The sequence below is a fragment of the Oryctolagus cuniculus genome, chromosome 11 (assembly GCF_964237555.1).
Source record: "Oryctolagus cuniculus chromosome 11, mOryCun1.1, whole genome shotgun sequence".
Lineage (NCBI taxonomy): Eukaryota > Metazoa > Chordata > Mammalia > Lagomorpha > Leporidae > Oryctolagus > Oryctolagus cuniculus.
The window spans coordinates 118,117,336-118,140,163 of record NC_091442.1 but is presented as its reverse complement, the minus strand read 5'-3'; the positions used below and the strand labels follow the sequence as shown (position 1 = coordinate 118,140,163).

Here is a 22,828-nt window from a genome sequence, read left to right as displayed (position 1 = left end):
CCGTGGCTTGCAGTTTAGGGGAGGTGTCTGGTAAATAGTGGGGCTTGTGCTGGACCTTGAAGCTGACGGGTATGTCAGCAAAGCTAGTATTATCCAGGCAGAAGGAGCAGCTCCAACAAAGGAAAGGCCGCCAAAGGCGCATGCTAGGTGTGCTGGGGAGTACGTAGAGCATGGGTAGGAGCAGTGAAAGTGAGGAGCACGGTCGACTAGCCCTGGACTTCAGTCCCAGCCTGACTCACTGATGAGCCATACAACCTTGTGAGAGTTCAGCCTTTTGAGCCTCTGATTCTTCGTTCAAACAGTGGCTAATAGCACATGCTCCATGGAATTGTTAAGACTGAATGAGGGCCGGCGCCGCGGCTCACTAGGCTAATCCTCTGCCTTGCGGCGCTGGCACACCGGGTTCTAGTCTCGGTCGGGGCACCGGATTCTGTCCCGGTTGCCCCTCTTCCAGGCCAGCTCTCTGCTGTGGCCCGGGTGTGCAGTGGAGGATGGCCCAAGTGCTTGGGCCCTGCACCCCATGGGAGACCAGGAGAAGCACCTGGCTCCTGCCATCGGATCAGCGCGGTGTGCCGGCTGCAGCGCGCCGCCTGCGGCGGCCATTGGAGGGTAAACCAACGGCAAAGGAAGACCTTTCTCTCTGTCTGTCTCTCTCTCTCTCTCACTGTCCACTCTGCCTGTCAAAAAAAAAAAAAAAAAAAAAAAAAGAGAGAGACTGAATGAGTCTGTAATATGTTGTCTGGCACATCGTTTAAGCAGTCAGTAAAAAGTAGCTGCAGTTATGATATTTCTTCCTTTTTACTTGTTTTAAAATTAACATTAGCTACACCAGTTTCTGGAAGGTGACTCCTGTAATCCCACCTGAAAGACATCTGTAGTCAACAGTTTGGTGAATATTTGTCTCCGTTTTTATGTCATCTCTAAGCATCTTTGTTGTTAGGTATTAGTTTTGACCTTCATTGCCCCAGGCTTAGGGTGTTTGGGAGGCCATGAAGGGGAAGGCTGTGTGGCAGGATGGAAGACAAGTCTGGTCTGCGTGCTGTGCTGATGACTAGGAGCCAGTGAGGGGTTCAGGTCCGAAGGTGTTCTGTAAGAATGCTGATACGTGGATGGGAGGCAGGCAGCAAGCATTGAGCCCTGTAACTGTCAGATGGGTTAGGCACCTTCAGTGATGTACAGCATTGCTGGGGGGATGACACGTTCATAGGAACAGGACAAGGCAGGAAACTGGGCACCAGGTGGTGTACAGACAGGAAATGCTGTCCTTGTTCAGGAAAGGATCGCCAAACGGAGTGGTGATCAGTTGAGAGGAGGCTTTAGTGAGGATGCCAGATGACCTCGAAGAGTGACCGTGGTCTGGGGAGTGTTTTGGGTAGGAGCAAAGCACAAGTCAAGAGGTAGGAATGCAGATGTGGAGAACTCAGTGTCGATAGAGGGATGGGTTTGGGCTGGCCAGAGTGGAGCTGCCTGTGTGCTGGTCTGGCTTGTTGGCCTCTGTCCTGTGACACTGACCTCAACGGCATTGCGATGTATTCTCTCGCAGTGTGAGCATGTGCAGGGCAAGGTGGTGTGTTAGTGTTTCCACAGGCATAGAAAAAGGCCCAGCACGCACTAGAAGCTTTAAAATGAAATAACGGGCTTTTTTTTTTTTTTAAGATTTATTTATTTATTTAAAAGTTAGAGAGGCAGAGAGAAAGAGAGCGGGGGGGGGGGGGGGGGTCTTCCATTCGCTGGTTCACTCCCTAAATGGCCACAACAGCCAGAGCTTTGCTGATCTGAAACCAAGAGCTGGGAGCTTCCTCTGGGTCTCCTGTGTGGGTGCGGGGGCCCAAGCACTTGGGCCATCTTCCACTGTTTTACCCAGGCCATAGCAGAGAGCTGGATGGGAAGTGGAGCAGCTGAGACTTGAACCAGCACCAGTATGGGATCTGGCACTGCAGGTGGCAAATTTACCCTCTACGCTACAGCGCCACCCCTGAAATAACTGTTTACTTGCTGTTGATAGAAGTTCTGCACTGGTATCCGGCCGTCTCCTCGAACTCTGGGTCTAAAGTAAAATCTAATATTGCCCTCTTCTTTGATTCTGGGTTCAGTTGGGAGAATACCCACTCTCTGTGCTCCCCTCGCCTTCCCGTGTCACTTGTGTACAGCTCTCATCATGCCAGATGACCCGCAGCAGGATGTCGTATTTATGACTGTGGGAACCTACCCTGCCTGTCCTTCCTTATTAACTCCCTTCCCTTCATTCTCCTTTTTCTGGCTTCTTTTTTTTCTCTTTCCCAACCTTAAAGTGTTGGCATGATTCAAGGATCAATTCTATATTTCATCGCTAGACCAATAGCATTAAATCTTTTTACAGCCATACCAGATGCCAGCCTGGTACAAACATAACCACACTGGTTTATGCACTCAGGTAGAATCCAGAACAGTTCTCATCTTACTGTGGGTCACGGACACTGTTCTTTTTCCATTCTGTGCTCTCTCGCTCTCGCTCTCGCTCTCTCTGCTAATCATGACCCATTAAATTGATTCACAAGTTGCAGCTTGGAGAAAGCTCGGGTGACCTCATCAGCTCCTTTGCGTTGCGTCCTGTCTCTGTGCTGGTGACCTTCTCGTTCTCTGTTCCACCTTCTGAGATTGTGATCACGTCATGCAGCTGTCTACCTGATGTCTCCTCTCCAGTGAAACCTCACGGGGAGTGTGTCTGGCAAAGCACTCTTTTCTTTTAAAGATTTATTTATTTTTTTGAAAGTCAGTTACAGAGAGAGGGAGAGACCAAAAAAGAGATCTTTCAGTGCTGGGGCTAGGCCAAAGCCAGGAGCCAAGAGCTTCTTGCAAGGGTCCCACAGGGTAGCAGGGACCCAAGCACTTGGGCCATCTTCTGCTGCTTTCCCGCACCATTAGCAGGGAGCTGCTTCAGAAGTAGAGCAGCTGGGACACCAGCCGGCATCCACGTGGGCTACATCAGCATGCCAGCCCCAGCACTCTTTGATTCCTGGCCCACCGCTGGCCTCATCCTTCTCTGTGTATAGTGCCACGTTCCCAGATGCTCCTTGAAGGATGGCCCTGGGGTGCAGGCCCCGAGCCCACTGCTGGTGTTCAGGTTCAGTGAGTGCGTCGAGGTGGTGGGCAGTTCTCCCGGCATCGTCTGCTCTGCCTGCCTGCCTCACAGGGTCATTGTGAAGACGGCCTGAGTTTTCACCTGCAAAGTTCATGGATCAGTGGTGTCAGCTAGTGCTGCTGCTCACTCTCATCGGTGTGCCCTCCACATGCACTCCTGATTTGTTCGCAATTTCCTTTGGCTCTAACTTCAAAATGTGTCCTTTGTTTGACCACATATCACCACCTCGCCATCAACACGAAGTTCACCCATGCAGCCAACATTCTTTACTCAGACTACCAAAATAGCTTCTGCTCTTGCCTCTGCCATAGTCTGTTTTCCACAGAACGGACTGGCCATTGAAGAACTGAAGCCAGAACTAGCACTCTGTAGGTCAGAACTCCAAAGACTTGCAGTAAAATTCAGGTTTCTCTGTGACCTTCATAATATTGGCCTTTCCCAATAGTTCTCAAACAGTAAGGTGTGTGTCACTTGTTAGTAGGCTTGTGAAAGTACACAGTTGGCTTTTGTGGGTCCATGGGCCCTGAGACACTGAGAGAAACTCCCTTCTGAGGGCTGCACCGTGGTGGTCCTCAGAACAGCATGAAGCCTTGTTACATTAAGGGCTGACCGTGAAGAGTGGAAGTGGGGGCATTTCTGATCTCCAGTTGAGGAAAGTGAGGCTCCTGCGTGGGCTGGATCCTGGACCAGAGTAGTGGGCACTGGTGACACGTGGCTCCTGCGAGGGCTGGATCCTGGACCAGAAAAGAAAAAGAGATGGTATTGGGACTGTAGATTAAATTCAGATGGAGACTGTGGATGAAGTTGGTAGTGTAGGGTCAATGTTGATTTCTTTTTTGTTTCCTAAGATTTATTTTATTATATATTTGAAAGATAGTTACAGAGAGGGAGAGAGAGAGAGAGAGACATTTTCTATTTCCCAGTTCACTCTCCAGATGACTGCAAAAACCAGGGCTGGGCCATGCTGAAGCCAGGAGCTAGGAACTTCATCTGGGTCTCCCACATGGGTAGTGGGGGCCGTAGCCCTTGGGCCATTTTCAGCTGCTCTCTCAGGCAGTTAACAGGGAGCTGGATCAGAAGTGGAGCAGCCTACTTGAACCAGCGCCCACATGGGATGTGGGCAATGCAGGCAGTGACTTAAACTGCTGCATCAAAGCGCTGGCCCCTCAGTGTTGGTTGCTGACGTGGAGGCTTGCATGCTGATTACGTAGGAGAGTCTTTGGTGTGGGAGATAATCACAGGAGTGTTTAGGGGGTGCTGGGGCTTCGTGTCTTCAGCTGTTCTCAAGAGAGGTCAGGAAAAGCCATACAGGATTGTGTGTCTGTGAGTATTGGTCACAGAGCAGGTGACAGACACCCTTGTCAGATGGGCCATCTTAAAAGTGGGGTAGGGGATGTGAGCTCTGTGAACTGTTTCTGCATTTTTCTGAATGTTTAAATTATTCAGAATTTTTTAATACCCTATTTTGATTGGAACTCCATTAGTTTTGTAAATGAAATCTGTGGAGACTTTATAATGCTGGCACTTTTTAATCCAACGCCATTGTGGGGGTTTTGGGGTATGTTTTGTGTTGAAGTCTTCTTTTGGGTCCTTCAGAAAGTTTGTGATTTTTGTCAGAGCTTTGGCCCGCTACTGCTTTGGATTAATCCTTGGTGTCTTTTGAATTTTAATTCAACATTATATTTGAATAAATTATAAAATGAAACACACTTTTTGCCTGAAAGTGGCAACAGTGATTGCTTTATGTTATTCTTTTGTGTGAAGGTTTAGACAGTATTCACCCAAACAACCTTTAAAAAGGGGGGAAAAATTGAGTGACATCCTAGAACCCTGAGGCTCAATAGTTAAGAAAAACCCACCTTCCTGCTAACAGATATGGCTCTCCAAAATGATGGGCAGCAGGTGGTTGGCCTGGTAGTTAGACACCTGTGTCGCTTCCCTGAGGACCGGATTTGATATCAGGCTCTGCTCCCGACTTCAGCTTCCTGCTGATGCAGACCCTGAGAGACAGCCGTGCTGACTCAGGTAATTAGGTCTTTGGCACCCAAGCTATAGATCTGGATGGAGTTCCCAGATTCTGGCTTCCACCTGGTCCAGCGCCTGCTGTTGTGGGCATTTGGGGAGTGAACTGACAAACGGGAGCTCTCCTGGTCTGTGTGTCTCTCTTGGAATGCCCCTGTGACTGTAAGGCGGACTTGGAAGGCATGAGGCTCAGGCTTTGGTCTCTCATAGCAGATTTCATGGCACTCTGCAGTCACAGAAGCTCGCAGATGATAGGGTGCTGCAGCCTCTTAGCTGTTGGAGATTATGTCTGAAAATAGGCCTGTCCTCTGGGGGGTGGAATTCATTTCTTCTTAGACCTGATTCTGAGAAATAGTTCTGTGCCAGTGTCTGTGTGCACACTGTCTTGGGCACCACAGTGTCCACGGTGTGCGCGTGGTGTGGGCTCCAGGTTCTGGAGCTGAGACTGTCTAGCCAGTTTCTCCCTCACCACCTGCCTCTGGACCTGTGAAATCTCGTGTGCTTCCATTTCTTCTCCTTGGGCAGAGAAGTGCTTTGCTGTCAATAGGAGCAGATAGAGCAAAGATATTATTGAGATACCGTAAAGGACAATTTTTAAATGAGGTTAATGAAATTTATTTTAGAGATTTATTTTATTTATTAGAGAGAGGTCTTCCATCGCTTGTTCACTCCACAAATGGCCACTATGGCCAGAGCTGAGCCTGTCCGAAGCCAGGAGCCAAGAGTCTTCCAGGCCTCCCACATGGGTGCAGGGGCCCAAGGATGTGGGACTTTTTCCACTGCTTTCCCAGGTGCATTAGCAGGGAGCTGGATCAGAAATGAAGCAGCCAGGATTCAAACCAGCGCCCCTATGGGATGCTGGCACTGCAGGCTGGGGCTTTAACCCACTGTACCACAGCACTGGCTGCTAATGAAATTTTTAAAGTGGTATTTTCTGTGCAAACACTAGTAGAAATAGAAATGAAAGGGAGAAAATATATCCACAATCCGACCACTGTGGATAGTCAAAAACATTGTCATTTTTCTATATCATTCTCTCCCTCTCTCTCTCTCTCTCTCTCTCTCTCTCTTTTAATTATTTGACAGGTAGAGTTATAGACAGTGAGAAAGACAGAGAGAAAAGTCTTCCTTCTGTTGGTTCACTCCCCAGATGGCCGCTATGGCCGGTGCTGCGCTGATCCAAAGCCAGGAGCCAGGTGCTTCTTCCTGGTCTCCCATGCGGGTACAGGTGCCCAAGCACTTGGGCCATCCTCCACTGCCCTCCTGGGGCACAGCAGAAAGCTAGACTGGAAGAGGAGCAACCAGGACTAGAACCCGGCTCCCATATGGGATGCTGGCCCTATCTTTTCTTTTCTTGTTTTTTTTTTTTTTTTAACTATTTATTTATTTATTTATTTGACAGTCAGTTACACAGACAGAGGAGAGGCAGAGTCCCCAGATGGCCGCAATGGCCGGAACTGCACCAGTCTGCAGCAGGAGCCAGGAGCTTCTTCCGGGTCTCCTACGCGGGTGCAGGGGCCCAAGCACTTGGGCCATCTTCCACTGCCTTCCCAGATCATAGCAGATCAAAAGTGGAGCAACTGGGTCTTGAACCAGCACCCATATGGGATGCTGGCGCTTCAGGCCAGGGCGTTAACCGCTGCGCCACAGCACCGACCCCTATATCATTCTCTTGGACATTGGACTAAATGATTGCCTGATTTCTAGATAAAATCTTAGTACATAAGCAAGTTCACATGCCGCTGTTCTTCATAAGCACTTTCCGTGATGCCAGAATCTTCAGAATGACTCTGAGTGATTATGTACTGCTTCTGCAGGTGGATGGACATGATTTGCTTAATCACTTTTCAGATGATGAGGAGACTTCTGCTAGTGGTTTTTTCTTAAAGATGTCACTGAAGTGATGTTGATATTTTGGGTTTTGTTTAGTTACGTTGAGACTTCATTACCAATTTCTTTTCCTAACATTTGTTTTTGATACTCGCTTCAGTTGTTTTTTATATTCCTTCACCAAATGGGATATCACTTTAACTTTTTTGGAAATTTTGATAGGTGTAAATTTGTGCCCCTGCTTTTTGCCTACCTGTATTTGTTCATGGTTGCAGGTGGGTGCTTTTGGTAGCTTATTTGGCTAGTGTAAAAGTGTTAACCTTCAGAGAGGTGTTGAACAGACTTGGGAATTGCAGCTGAGTCGGTTCCTTAAGCTGCCTCCAGGTTGCTCTTGGACTCCCAAGCTGAAAAGTGTGCCGGCACTGGCAGCACATCCTGTTACTGCAAAGGCCTGATTGCACTGTCAGTCACTGATGAAGAGCATGGCTCCGCCCGTAGGCAGACAGAACAGAGTGTGAAAGACCCAGTCACTGGGAGATGTGTGTGCTCAGTGTGTTAAGGAAGAGCCCATGTTTGCACATACATAAAGCAAGTGGTACAGATACATCTGGGTGCAAGCAGTCCCTGGAATTCCAGCAAATGTTAAGATTCCTTGCTAGAACGAATCTAAGTCTGTGAGAATAGCGGCATTGTTTCGCTGCTGGGTCAAGGCAGGCTTCTCCCAGACACAGACTGGATTCCGAGGTGAGCATTCTCTACACAGTGTAGTAACTTGTAGTTACTGTGAGGCTTCTTGTGTAGCTTCTCTGAGGGAAAGGGATTTGGCCTAGCAGTTAAGGCAGACTTGGGATCCCTGCATCCGCGTTGGAGTGCCTGGGCTCGAGTTCTGGTTCGAGTTCTGATCCCAGCGCCCTGCTGGGTCCATATCCTGGGAGGTAGTAATGAGGGCTTGGTTGGCTGCTGCCCCTGTGGGAGACCCAGATCAAGTTTCTTGGCTCCTGGCAAGGCCCACTCCCAGCTGTTTGCAGGCATTCGAGGGATGAACCAGTGGTTGAAGAAGCCTCAGTTTAAAAAACTTGAACTAAAACTTCTTAGATCATGGTTAGGATTAAATGCGTTAACATTTACATGAAGCATATAGCGGAGAGCGCAGCATGTGCAGATCTGATCCAAGGGTTGGTTAGGATTTTTCAAAAGCATGGACTTGAGTGCTTCCTGTTCAGTTAGTAGTGCAGTCAAAGAAAGTATTACGAATCTGAATCAAAAGAATTTGAATTATTTAGTGTCTGTTCCAGCCTGTCCTCGAAGAGTGACTTTTGGAAAATTATAATTTATTTGGATTTTCCCCTTTATCCATTAATTGAGATATATGTGAAACCATGCTGCCTGATATATAGCAGTTGCTTAATTTTTAAAAGAAGATTTATTTGGAAGACAGAATTACAGAGAGGTGGGGGTAGGGAGAAATTTCCATTTTCTGGTTCACTTCTCAGATGGCTGCAGTAGTTGGGGCTGGGCCCAGCTGCAACCAGGAGCTTGACATTCCATCATAGGTGGCAGGGGCCCAGGTCCTTGGGGCATCTTCCACTGTCTTCCCAGGCAAATTAGCAGGGATCTGGATCAGAAGTGGAACAGATGAGACTAAAATTGGTGCTCATGTGGGATGCTGGTGTCACAGGTGGCAGCTTAACTTTCCACACCACCAACACTGGCCTTGGTAATTATTGTATCAGCAGCATATGCCTTAGATACTGGTTAAAGGTAAATATACTTACTAAGTTTGTTTTTACTGAACAAAGTAAAATCAGCAAATTCTCTGCTTAATGGAAGATTCGCAGCAAAGATCACTTTTCAGGAGCTCTTAAGATTCTGAGAGCAGGGACCAGCACCGTGGCACACTAGGTTAATCCTCCACCTGTGACGCCGGCGTCCCATATGGTCACTGGTTCGAGTCCCGGATGCTCCACTTCCCATCCAGCTCTCTGCTGTGGCCTGGGAAAGCAGTAGAAGATGGCCCAAGTGCTTGGGCCCCTGCACCCACATGGGAGACCAGAAAAAAGCACCTGGTTCCTGGCTTTGGATCAGTGTAGCTCTGCTGTTGCGACCATTTGGGGAGGAAACCAATGAAAGGAAGAACTTTGTCTTTCTCTCTCTCTGTCTGTAACTCTACCTGTCAAATAAATAAATAAAAATCTAAAAAAAAAAAAAAAAAAAAAGATTCTGAGAACTATATGACCTGAAAGGAAGGGACTTATAGACCTGGCAATACTTCAGAGAAGGCCCCAAGGTGAGAGCAAAGAGGGGACTGGCAGGCTTGTGAGAGAGTGGGGAGGAGCAGAAACTGGGCTGGGCAGGTGCCAGAGAGCTTCCAGGCCTGTGGGGAGGGTAACACTGTCAAAGAACAGGTGGAGAAAAGCTCTTTTCTTTACTGGCGACTGGTGCTGGAGGTGTTCTGTAGCCAGAAAAGATGAAAATGGCAGTGGCAGGGGTGCAGAGGAGCAGGGCAGACACAGGAAAGCAGTGTCCCAGGGAGGGGATGTCTTAGAGGAAATCTGAGGAGGAGATGTGTTTGGGGCCATTCGGGGGGCGGTCATAGGAAGCTGGCTCAGCTGAGGAAAGAACAGGCTCATCTTTGTCACGAAAAATGAGTTGGTGACTGCATGAAAATAAATGTTTTATCGCCTTTATAGAAATTATTCCAGGGGGCTGGCATTGTGACATAGAAGCTAAAGCCACTGCCTATGATGCTGGCATCCCAAATGAGCACCAGTTCGAGTCCTAGCTACTCCACTTGCAGGCAGCGGCTTAACCTGCTACACAATAGCGCTGGCCCCATAAACAAATCTTTTTAAAAAATAAAATACTAAAAAAAATAAATTATTCCATTTAGAAATGACACTGCCCACAGTCTTTACATGTGGAGTGACTGATGTGTTTCCCCCACTGCCACTTAAAGAGGGCTTGCGTCTTCCTTCTCTGTGGACGTTAAAACCTTTACCATATGGTCGGTAAGCGCTGCAGACTCTGTCCCGTACCTGGTGTTCAGAGCCTTGCACCTGCCTGCTGTACTCTACTGCAGTACCCCACCCATCCAGTTTTGAGCCTTGGACATTCTTAATTTTGTCTGGTATTTCTGGATGTTGTGTTGAGGATTTTTAGTCCCTATCGTATGCCATATTGCATGGAATAGAAGCCTCTCACTCCCCAAGTGAAAATAGTCTATTTGGAAATCCTAGGAATGAGAGAAGAACTGCACCAGTCAGGGTCCCTGTAGAAAACAGATGGCGCATTCAAAACTGGGTATTTGAAGAGTGTTTAGTTGCATCACTCAGGGTTCATTCAGAAAATGAGAATCTATCCCAGGTATGAAGGAACTAAGGGTTTACCCAGGCTTGGAAGAACTGGGGTTGGGGTGGTCAGGCTACCCACTCCTGAAGATCTCAGACTGAAGGACCAGCACCGTGGTTCTTAGGAGTCACAGGAAAGCCCCGCACATCCGTGTGTGCTGCGGCTGCCTATAGGAATACCCACCCCTCCTTTTCTTCCACCTTCCAGATCTCTCGTGCTGCTTTTTACAAACTAACCTAGAACCGTGCTGGAAAGAGGTTCTAGAATCTACTTCCTAGGCCTGAAGGGCAAGAGAAAAGTGGCCCAATGTGCAGGTTGCCCCCAGAGCTGTGGTTGCAGTCACTGGTAAAAAGTCTTACTTAGCCGACCTCAATCTCCAGAGTGGGAGCCAGAATAATTCCCTTTCTAACTGTGGTCCTGCCTTTTACCAGCTAAGCTGGACCAGGTGGCAGAGCCTGTGCCTAGTCCCTGTGGTGCCCTAGGAGTAGATTAGTGTGAAAATGGGAGAGTAAGGAGCAGGCCTTGGGGGCAGACTGAAGTTACCTCCCACACAAGGGCCAAAACCTGCAGCAGCCGGTTCTGTTAGTGTCTTGAGGATTGGAGCCTTTTACTTTAAAGGCGAGGAAGGAAACAGAAGCAAGCAGTGATGAAATCTGAACCGAGAGCCGGCGCCGTGGCTCAATAGGCTAATCCTCCACCTTGCGGGTTCTAGTCCCGGTCGGGGCGCCGGATTCTGTCCCGGTTGCCCCTCTTCCAGGCCAGCGCTCTGCTATGGCCAGGGAGTGCAGTGGAGGATGGCCCAGGTGCTTGGGCCCTGCACCCCATGGGAGACCAGGGAAAAGCACCTGGATCCTGGCTCCTGCCATCGGATCAGCGCGCTGCGCCGGCTGCAGCGGCGGCCATTGGAGGGTGAACCAACGGCAAGGGAAGACCTGTCTCTCTCTCTCACTGTCCACTCTGCCTATCAAAAAAGAAAAAAAAAAAAAAAGAAAAAAAAAAAAGAAATCTGAACCGAGAGAGGACACCGGTACCTGGAAAGGGGGAGGAGCCTGATGGAGGAGAGTGGTGTTGGGCCTGTGAAAGCAGCTAAGGAAACTCAGGCATTTGTCATTATTAATCACAGTAATTTAAGACAGATTACACTGATGGTTTTTTTAAATGGTGGGATAGTGTTGGAGTGATCTCTAACTCATTTTTTGTGGTCATGGTAAAATTACATAGACTCTCAATTTATACTTTTTAAAGATTTTATTTGAGAGGTAGAGTTACAGAGAGGGAGAGACAGAGAAAGATCTTCCATCCGCTGGTTCACTCCCCAGATGGCTGCAGCTGATCTGAAGCCAGGAGCCAGGAGCTTCTTCCGGGTCTCCCATGTGGGTACAGGGGCCCAAGCACTTGGGCAGCCTTCTGCTTTTCCAGGCCATAGCAGAGAGCTTGATAGGAAGAGGAGCAGCCCGGCCTTGAACTGGTGCCCATATGGGATGCCGGCACCACAGGTGGAGGCTTAACTTCCTACGCCTCAGCGCCAGCCCCTCACTTCACATTCTCTGTTGCTGGTGTACTTGCTTTTCCTGATCACTTTACTTGGAACTCCTGAAAAAGATAACCTTGGCAGCCACCTTCTGGTACTCAGCTGCTTCAGTACACTTGGAATATTTAGCTTGACTGGCACCTGCAGGAAGTATTGGCTGTAGTCATTTTTCTTCTAGTCCATAAACTAGAACCATAGCAGCAGGAGGAATTGTGCCGTACCTGCCAGGGGAGGCCTGAAGCAGACCTGGTCTGTTTTCCCATCTGGAGATCAGGTTCCTTCAGTGACCAGCAGCCTGATGTCTGGTGGTTTTTCGCTCTCAGTGGCCCCTATGTAGGCAAACAGCAGCCTTATTCACACACTCACGTCTTCAGAAGTCTTGTTTCCAGAAGGATTAATTAAATAAGATGTAATTGATAGAGAAATTGTTCTCAAGCTTTTCATTAATTTAAACCACCAGCGTTAATATTTTTGTTCAACTTAGTCCCCATACAGCTCCCCCCACATCTAAGGAAGACCAGTGCCACTAAGAACCAGAGCAGTGGCTTACCACTTAAAACACATGGGTAGAGCTGTTTTTATTTTTTTGTTGTTGTGGTTTTAAAGATTTTATTCATTTATTTGAGAGGTAGAGTTACAGACAGTGAGAGGGAGAGACAGAAAGACCTTCCATCTGCTGGTTCACTCTCCAAATGGCCTCAACGGCTGGAGCTGAAACCAGGAGCCAGGAGCTTCTTCCAGGTCTCGCACATGGGTGCAGGGGCCCAAGCACATGGGCCACATTCCACTGCTTTCCCAGCCATAGCAGAGAGCTGAAGAGCGTGGCCTGTAGGAGCTGCCACACTGGTGACGGGTCGTGTTGTTCAGGAAGTCTGTGAGCTCTGTGCTGCAGCTTCCTCACCTGCAGGATGAGGATGTCAGTGTGGTGGTGGGAGGATCGAACGAGGCGGTGCGTGGAGGTCCAGAGCCGCATCAGGAAAGCACTGCAGGGAGCATTCAAGTCACCGGGGATCCGCTGGAACCGAGAAGCAGCAGTGTCCTGCACAGGCCTTTGAAGAGACGGAGAAGTGGTTCCCTTGGTGTCTGCCATTATTTGTGAATATTTCTCAAGATGGCTTGGAGAGGCTGGTGTTGTGGCGCAGCAGGTTAATACACCTCCTGCAATGCTGGCATCATTTATCAGAGCACAGGTTCAAGTCCTGGCTGTTGAACTTGCGATCCAGCTTCCCGCTACTGGGCCTGGGAAAGCAGAGGAAGATGACCCGAGTACTTGGGCCCCTGCCACCCATCTGAGAAACTCAGATGAAGCTCCTGGCTCCTTGCTTTGGTATGGCCCAGACCCAGCCGTTGGGACCATTTGGGGAGTGAACCAGCAGGTGGAAGATCTCTTTCTCTGTTATCTGGCTCTCTCTCACTGTGCTTTTCAAATAGAAATTTTTTTTAAAGATGACTTTGAGTCATGTGACCATGTAATCAAACTTAATAGCTAGGGAAGTACACTTCAAGATATTTCATTGAGAAGTGTGTCAGGCTGTAACACTTGGGATCATTGACCATCTTCTGTTGTGATCTATGTCGGCTTTTTGAAAGTCTTTCCTTATGGTCCTCGTGCAAACCAAAATTGGGTGTTTTACCCTGGAACAGACCTGGAGGATTTTATAGGCAAAGTCTTTTGGTATTCTTTAGCTCTCTGCCTTTTAGACCAGTTATTCTCCCATTGTCTCTTCCTACAATTCTTTTATCTCACTGTGCTCCATGCCCCATCTCTGAATATATAAGTTCTAGCCTGGTTCTCTACACCATTTAATCATTCACCTAGAATGCCTACCACGTGCTCCTTACTGTCTTATGATGTGAGGATAACAGCAAGGAACAGACAGTCTTTTCTCTTTAAGGAGATTACATACTGGAGGAGGACAGACTAAACAAGTCGAGTTTTCTGTCTATTGTGAGTAAGTCAGCCCTGAGGTGTGGGTAGGGAATAAAGCAGGAGGAGGGGCTGGCGCCGCGGCTCACTAGGCTAATCCTCCGCCTTGCGGCACCGGCACACCGGGTTCTAGTCCCGGTCGGGGCGCCGGATTCTGTCCCGGTTGCCCCTCTTCCAGGCCAGCTTTCTGCTGTGGCCAGGGAGTGCAGTGGAGGATGGTCCGAGTGCTTGGGCCCTGCACCCCATGGGAAACCAGAAGTACCTGGCTCCTGCCATCGGATCAGCACGGTGCGCCGGCCGCGGCAGCCATTGGAGGGTGAACCAAGGGCAAAGGAAGACCTTTCTCTCTGTCTCTCTCTCTCACTGTCCACTCTGCCTGTCAAAAAAAAAAAAAAAAAAAAAAAAAAAAAAAAAAAAAAGGCAGGATGAGGGTGTGGGGCAACTGTTAATTTGTTGGATGGCCAGGAAAGACCGTATCAGCCAGGTGGTGCTTGCCCAGAGACTGGAAGGAAGCGAGTGGGCAAGTCCTGCAGCTCTCAGGGAAATATGGTAGGCGAGAGCAGAGTTGCTGGAGAGTTTCTGGGTAGAAGTGTGTTCCAGGAGCAAAGTGGTCATCAGGCTGGAGCAGAGTGTAGGCGGGCAGTCAGAGCAGGGGTAAAGCTGAGTTTTTTTAAAGGATCACTGAACTTTCTGCAGGCAGTGCTGTTTTCAGCTCCCCTTGAGAGAAACTAAGAAAATGAGCTGCATAAACTGTTGTGGGAAAACTGTTAGTGCCTTACCCTAGCTTATGTGTGCTTCGTAACCTCTTCTTTAAACAATTGATTTTAAGTCATTTCAAGTCTGGCCTTGTCCTGTTCATCTCTGACTCCGGGAAGAAGCCAGGCGCAGGCAAAGGGAAAGGCAGCATCTTTGCGTCATGAAATGGGCTAGGAACCAGAGGAAGTGGTAGCCCGGTCAGGTGGCTTGGGAGGAATCTGGGTCCTCAGCCTGCTCAGTTCTTACTTTGTTTTCTGTCCTTGCTGCCCTCCAAGTGCACGTTTCAGTTCCTTCCCTCACAGTAATGGCCAGCAATCACTTAGTGAATACCCGGTCGGCAAGCAGTGAGCCAGGTGGGCCTTAAAGCTGCCAGGACTTCTTGTGAACCCCTGAACAGGATCTGAAAGAATAGTGTCTGCCACTCTGGCTTAAGTCTAACCCTTTGTATCTGGGATTTGAGGTGCGCATTTGAGAGGGGTGCATTGTCACAGTGTGTTATCAAGAAGAAGTTGAGCCCAAAGTTTATGTGGATGACTGCTGCGGAGGGAACCCAAGTGAGAAGAGGGAAGTGTCCTGTGTGCACTGGTCAGCATGGGTCATCGGTGATCAGAGTAAAGCTGCCAGCTCCATCTTCTCAGTGTAGGGAGTGAGGCAAGCAGCCAGTGCAGTGATCAATCTCATGCATGAAAGCAAAAAAAGAAAAGAAAATTGGGTTTTTCTCACCCCTCCCCCACCATAGTTGGAAGATTCCAAGTATTGCTGTTTTTCATTTCTAGTAATAACAAAACCCCTTTTTAAAAACCCATTTGAATTTGGGGGCTCATTTGTCTGATAATGAAGTTATTAAAAAAAACCCCTTAAATTTGCATACATCCAGTGTTCTTTTCACTCTGCCTAGATTCCTGCCTCACATTGAGGCCATTTCTCTGCTGTTTGCCTGTCTAAAAATGGACAGGATAAGGAATAAAAGGAATTGAAATTCAGACTGGACAGCTTCACCTGGACGTCTGAATTATCCTATACCCTCCATCGTCTTGACTTGATTTTACTTGTATGTAGAGACCCATGTCTGATGTCTTTATTTTTTTCCATTTCCAGGAGGGCTGCTGGCCCGCTGCTGTGCTGCTGAACAGTATGCAGTCCTTCCGGGAGCAAAGCAGTTACCACGGAAACCAGCAGAGCTACCCGCAGGAGGTACACGGCTCATCCCGGATAGAAGAGTTCAGCCCTCGCCAGGCCCAGATGTTCCAGAATTTTGGAGGTGCAGGTGGTGGCGGCAGCGGCAGCGGCAGTGGTGGTGGCCGTCGAGGGACAGCAGCAGCTGCTGCAGCAATGGCTAGTGACACCTCTGGCCACCAAGGCTACCAGGGGTTTAGGAAAGAGGCTGGAGATTTTTACTACATGGCAGGCAACAAAGACCCCGTGGCAACAGGAACCCCACAGCCTCCTCAACGAAGGCCTTCTGGGCCTGTGCAGAGCTACGGCCCCCCCCAGGGGAGCAGCTTTGGCAATCAGTACGGGAGTGAGGGCCACGTGGGCCAGTTTCCAGCCCAGCACTCTGCCCTCGGTAGTGTGTCCCACTATCAGCAGGATTACACGGGGCCCTTTTCCCCAGGGAGTGCTCAGTATCAGCAGCAGGCCTCTAGCCAGCAGCAGCAGCAGCAGCAGCAGCAGCAGCAGCAAGTACAGCAGTTGAGGCAGCAGCTTTACCAGTCCCATCAGCCTCTGCCACAGGCCACTGCTCAGCCGGCGTCCAGCTCGTCCCATCTCCAGCCCATGCAGCGGCCTTCCACTCTGCCATCCTCTGCGGCTGGTTACCAGTTAAGAGTGGGTCAGTTTGGCCAACACTACCAGTCCTCTGTTTCTTCCTCCTCCTCCTCCTCCTTCCCTTCCCCACAGCGCTTCAGTCAGTCTGGACAGAGCTATGATGGCAGTTACAGCGTGAATGCTGGGTCCCAGTATGAAGGCCATAATGTGGGGTCTAATGCACAGGCTTATGGAACACAATCAAATTACAGCTATCAGCCTCAATCCATGAAAAATTTCGAACAGGCAAAGATTCCACAAGGGACCCAGCAGGGGCAGCAGCAGCAGCAGCAGCAGCAGCAGCAGCACCCCGCTCAGCACGTGATGCAGTACACCAACGCTGCCACCAAGCTGCCCCTACAGAGCCAGGTGGGGCAGTATAACCAGCCCGAGGTTCCTGTGAGGTCCCCCATGCAGTTCCACCAGAACTTCAGCCCCATTTCTAACCCTTCTCCGGCTGCCTCGGTGGTCCAGTCTCCAAGCTGCAGCTCTACTCCATCTCCTCTCATGCAGAGTGGAGAGAATCTCCAGTGCGGGCAAGGCAGTGTGCCCATGGGTTCCAGAAACAGAATTTTACAGTTAATGCCTCAGCTCAGTCCAACCCCATCCATGATGCCCAGTCCTAATTCTCATGCTGCAGGCCTCAAAGGGTTTGGACTGGAAGGGGCGCCAGAGAAACGACTGACAGATCCTGGGTTGAGTAGTCTGAGTGCCCTGAGTACTCAAGTGGCCAATCTTCCTAACACTGTCCAGCACATGTTACTCTCAGATGCCCTGACACCTCAGAAGAAGACTTCCAAGAGGCCCTCCTCATCTTCTAAGAAAGCGGACAGTTGCACAAACTCTGAGGGCTCCTCACAGCCTGAAGAACAGCTGAAGTCCCCTCTGGCAGAGTCCTTGGACGGCGGCTGCTCCAGCAGCTCAGAGGATCAAGGGGAGAGAGTGAGGCAGCTGAGTGGCCAGAGCACCAGTTCTGACACCACCTACAAGGGGGGGGCCTCGGAGAAAGCTGGCTCCTCACCCGCACAAGGTGCTCAGAACGAAGCCCCCAGACTCAGTGCCAGTCCTGTAGCCAGAGAAGAAGCCACCTCGCCAAGTGTCAAGGACACAGCCTTGTCCTCTGAGGGGAACCCAAAAGTCAATGAAAAGACGGTTGGGGTAATTGTCTCCCGGGAAACCATGGCAAGTAGGGTAGAAAAGCCTGGTGGACAAGATAAAGGCTCCCAGGAGGATGATCCTGCAGCCACTCAGAGGCCCCCCAGCAACGGTGCGGCCAAGGAAAGCAGTCTTGCCCCACTTCCTCAGCCGGAGCCTCCAGGAGGAGGGAGCAAAGGAAGCAAAAACGGAGATAGCAACTCCAGCCACAATGGAGAGGGCAATGGCCAGGCTGGCCACACTGCAGCGGGGCCTGCGTTCACAGGCAGGACCGAGCCTAGCAAATCCCCCGGAAGCCTGCGCTACAGTTACAAAGACAGTTTTGGGTCTGCTATGTCGCGAAATGTCAGCAGCTTCCCTCAGTATCCTACAGGGCAAGAAAAGGGAGATTTCACTGGCCATGGGGAACGAAAGGGTAGAAACGAGAAGTTCCCCAGCCTCCTGCAGGAAGTGCTCCAAGGTTACCACCACCACCCGGACAGGAGATACTCCAGGAGTGCTCAAGAGCACCAGGGGATGGCTGCCGGGCTAGAAGGAACCTCAAGGCCCAATGTCTTAGTCAGTCAAACCAATGAATTAGCCAGCAGGGGCCTACTGAACAAAAGCATTGGATCCCTGTTAGAAAACCCTCACTGGGGCCCCTGGGAGAGGAAAGCTGGCAGCACAGCTCCTGAACTGAAGCAGATCAATTTGGCTGACTATCCAATTCCCAGAAAGTTTGAACTAGAGCCTCCATCATCAGCCCATGAGCCCGGAGGCTCCCTCTCTGAAAGAAGATCCGTGATCTGTGACATTTCTCCACTGAGACAGATTGTCAGGGACCCAGGGGCCCACTCCCTGGCGCACATGGGTGCTGACACCAGAATTGGGAGGAATGAACGTCTGAACCCAAACTTAAGTCAGTCCGTCATTCTTCCAGGTGGGTTGGTATCCATGGAAGCAAAGCTGAAATCCCAGAGCGGGCAGATCAAAGAGGAAGACTTTGAACAATCCAAATCCCAAGCTAGTTTCAACAACAAGAAGTCTGGAGACCACTGCCATCCTAGCAGCATCAAGCACGAGTCTTACCGTGGTAATGCCAGTCCAGGGGCAGCAGCCCACGATTCCCTCTCAGACTACGGTCCCCAGGACAGCAGACCCACGCCAGTGCGTCGGGTCCCCAGCAGGGTTGGTGGCCGGGAAAGTATGAGGGGTCGGTCTCCTTCTCAGTATCATGACTTTGCAGAAAAGTTGAAGATGTCTCCTGGGCGGAGCAGAGGCCCAGGGGGAGACCCTCATCACATGAACCCACACATGGCTTTCTCAGAGAGGGCCAACAGGAGTTCTCTACATGCTCCCTTTTCTCCCAATTCAGAAAGCCTGGCCTCTGCTTATCATGCAAACACTCGGGCTCACGCCTATGGGGACCCCACAGGTCTGAATTCTCAGCTCCATTACAAGAGGCAGATGTACCAACAGCAACAAGAGGAGTACAAGGACTGGAGCAGCAGCTCTGCTCAGGGCGTGATCGCTGCAGCACAGCACCGGCAGGAGGGGCCCCGGAAGAGCCCACGGCAGCAGCAGTTTCTTGACAGAGTACGGAGCCCTCTGAAAAATGACAAGGATGGTATGATGTATGGCCCGCCGGTAGGGACTTACCATGACTCCAGCACTCAGGAGGCCGGGCGCTGTCTCATGCCTGGTGATGGTCTGCCCAACAAAGGCATGGAACTGAAGCATGGCTCCCAGAAGTTGCAGCAAGAATCTTGTTGGGATCTTTCTCGGCAAACCTCTCCAGCCAAAAGCAGCGGTCCTCCAGGGATGTCCAATCAGAAAAGGTATGGGCCGCCCCATGAGACTGACGGACATGGACTAGCTGAGTCTGCACAGTCATCCAAACCTGGTAATGTCATGCTGAGGCTTCCAGGTCAAGAGGACCACTCTTCTCAAAACCCCTTAATTATGAGGAGGCGTGTCCGTTCCTTCATCTCTCCCATTCCCAGTAAGAGGCAGTCACAGGAGGTAAAGAACAGCAACACTGATGATAAAGGACGCCTCCTTCACCCACCGAAAGAAGGCGCTGATAAAGCATTCAATTCCTATGCCCATCTTTCTCACAGTCAGGACATCAAGTCTATCCCTAAGAGAGAGTCTGCCAAGGACCTTCCAAGTCCAGATAACAGAAATTGCCCTGCTGTTACCCTCACCAGCCCTGCTAAGACCAAAATACTGCCCCCGCGGAAAGGACGGGGACTGAAATTGGAAGCTATAGTTCAGAAGATCACATCCCCAAACATCAGGAGGAGTGCCTCCTCGAACAGCGCAGAGGCTGGGGGAGACACGGTGACGCTCGACGACATCCTGTCTCTGAAGAGTGGGCCTCCCGAGGGCGGCAGCGCAGCCATTCAAGACGCTGAGACGGAGAAGAGAAAAGGCGAGGTGGTGTCTGACCTGGTGAGCCCAGCACGCCAGGAGCTGAGTGTGGAGAAGCCTCTCTCACGGTCTTCAGAAGACTGGCGTGGCAGTGGGGACGACAAAGTGAAGACAGAGACACGTCCAGAGACAGTTGCTGCTGGAAAGGAACCCCCTGGTGCCATGGCCTCTGTGACCTCACAGAAGCCTGGTAACCAAGGGAGACCAGATGGTCCGCTGGGTGGGACTGCACCTTTAATCTTCACTGACTCAAAGAATGTACCCCCAGTGGGCATATTGGCCCCCGAGACAAACCCCAAGGCTGAAGAGAAAGAGAATGATACAGTGACGATTTCGCCTAAACAGGAGAGTTTCCCTCCAAAGGGATATTTCCCATCCGGAAAGAAGAAGGGGAGACCCATTGGGAGCGTGAATAAGCAGAAGAAACAGCAGCAGCCCCCGCCTCCCCCACCTCAGCCCCCGCAGATACCAGAAGGTTCTGCAGATGGAGAACCAAAGCCAAAAAAGCAGAGGCAGCGGAGGGAGAGAAGGAAGCCTGGGGCCCAGCCAAGGAAGCGGAAAACCAAACAAGCAGTTCCCATCGTAGAACCTCAAGAACCTGAGATCAAACTGAAGTACGCCACCCAGCCGCTGGATAAAACTGACGCCAAGAACAAGTCTTTCTTCCCTTACATCCATGTAGTGAATAAGTGTGAACTCGGAGCTGTGTGTACAATCATCAATGCTGAAGAAGAAGAACAGACCAAATTGGTGAGGGGTCGCAAGGGCCAGAGGTCACTGACCCCTCCCCCCAGCAGCACTGAAAGCAAGGTGCTCCCAGCTTCGTCCTTTGTGCTGCAGGGCCCTGTGGTGACAGAGTCGTCTGTTATGGGACACCTGGTTTGCTGTCTTTGTGGCAAGTGGGCCAGTTACCGGAACATGGGCGACCTCTTTGGGCCCTTTTATCCGCAAGAGTACGCAGCCACTCTCCCGAAGAATCCGCCCCCTAAGAGGGCCGCGGAAATGCAGAGCAAAGTCAAGGTACGGCACAAAAGCGCTTCGAATGGCTCCAAGACGGACACTGAGGAGGAGGAGGAGCAGCAACAGCAGAAGGAGCAGAGGAGCCTGGCTGCGCACCCCAGGTTTAAGCGGCGCCACCGCTCGGAAGACTGTGGCGGAGGCCCTCGGGCCCTGTCCAGGGGGCTTCCTTGTAAAAAAGCCGCTGCGGAGGGCAGCAGCGAGAAGACTGCTTTGGACTCAAAGCCCCCCGTGCCCGCCACCTCAGAAGGGGGCCCTGAGCCGGAGCTACAGATCCCTGAACTACCTCTTGACAGCAATGAATTTTGGGTCCATGAGGGTTGTATTCTCTGGGCAAATGGTATCTACCTGGTCTGCGGCAGGCTCTACGGCCTGCAAGAAGCGCTGGAAATAGCCAGAGAGATGGTGAGTAGAAGTCCCTTGCCAGATTGGGAATTTTGTTACCTTGTTTTGTGTCTGTTTCTTGGACCTTGCTGTTTAATTCTAAAATATCTTCATGATTATTTCTCTAAATTTGAGCCCCCATCCCCAAATGATAGAAAATAATACCTTATTTGGAAGATTTTATTCCGCTGGTTTTCTTTTTCCCCTTTTTTTCTTTTCAGAGCTGTATTAATATTTGAAAGACAGAGTGACAGGGGTACACTTGGCTTCCATCTGCTGGCATATTCTCTAAATGCCTGCAACAGCTGCGGCTGGGCCAGGCTGAAGCCAGGAGCCTGGAACTCCATCCAGGTTTCCCACATAGGTAACAGGAACACAAGTGCTTGGGCCATTATCTGCTGCTTTCCCAGGGATATTAGCGGGAAGCTGGATCTGAAGTATGGAATAGCCAGGACTCCAACCAGATGTTCCAATGTGGGGTGTGGGTGTCCTGGGTGGTGGCTTACACTACTGCCTCTCAGTGCCCATACCAAATGTGTTTATCTTTACTGTCATCAATAATACGTGCCTATAGGTTTCAGAGTCATGTTAGTACTCCAACAGCTTGTGACAGACAATTCCTGCTTCCAAGGGGCATTCACTTTCTATAGCTTGAGCTTTCAAAGGTTACTTCCTCTCCCAGGTCCTTCTGTTTCTAAATAATAAGCTTTAACTGCTTTTTATGTTTTTTAAAATCATTTTTTAGCATCTATTAGGATACTCTTGAAGGTATACTGTGACTATATTTACTTCTAGAATATTTTATTTCTCTAGTACTGCTAGTTCATGTATTCATTTGTGGTTAATTTTCTTGGGTCATGTCTTTTTTTTTCTTTCTTTTTTTTTAAAGATTTCTTTTTTTTATTTATTTGGAAGAGTTACAGAGAGAGGTACAGCCAGAGTGAAAGGTAGTCCATCAGCTGATTGACTCCCCAAATGACTAAAACAACCAGAGCTGAGTTGATCCAAAGCCAGGAGCCAGGAGTTTCTTCCAGGTCTCCCACACGGGTACAAGGGCACAAGGACTTGGGCCATCTTCTGTTTTCCCAGGCCATAGCAGAGAGCTGGATCAGAAGTGGAATAGCTGGGACTCAAACCATTGCCCATATGGGATGCCAGCACCCGCGCTGCAGGCTGGGGCTTTAATCCACTGCGCCATAGTGCCACCCCCTCCTTTAAAGACTTATTTATTTATTTATTTATTTGAGAGACAGAATTACAGAGAGAGAGGAAGGCAGAGAGCGAGGTCTTCCATCTGCTTATTCACTCCCCAAATGGTTGCAACAGCTGGAGTTAGGCCAATCTGAAGTCAGTAGGCAGGAGCTGCTTTGGCTCTCCCATGTGGGTGCAGGGGCCCAAGCACTTGGGCCATCTTCCACTGCTTTTCCAGGTCATCTGCAGGGAGCTGGATAGGAAGTGAAGCAGTCCGGACTCAAACCATTGCCCATATGGGATGCCAGCACTGCAGGTAAAGGCTTAC

The 22,828-nt window shown here is 50.0% G+C and overlaps 1 protein-coding gene and 1 long non-coding RNA gene across 7 annotated transcripts in view; one reads left to right on the top strand and one right to left on the bottom strand.

Moving 5' to 3' along the window:
- TCF20 (transcription factor 20) overlaps positions 1–22,828 on the top strand; it is a 183,637-nt gene that overhangs the window by 116,242 nt on the left and 44,567 nt on the right. For all 6 annotated transcript variants that reach the window (XM_051834093.2, XM_051834095.2, XM_051834097.2 and 3 more), the window contains exon 2: positions 15,634–21,330. In XM_051834093.2, the coding sequence (XP_051690053.1) occupies positions 15,670–21,330 (5,661 nt within the window). In that variant the 5' untranslated portion in view covers positions 15,634–15,669. The remainder of the gene's footprint in view (positions 1–15,633; positions 21,331–22,828) is intronic.
- On the bottom strand, positions 227–19,264 carry LOC138844449 (uncharacterized). Its single transcript, XR_011380308.1, has 2 exons — positions 19,135–19,264; positions 227–3,855 (listed from the first exon to the last, which is right to left on the bottom strand). It is a non-coding gene; the product is annotated as an uncharacterized lncRNA (long non-coding RNA).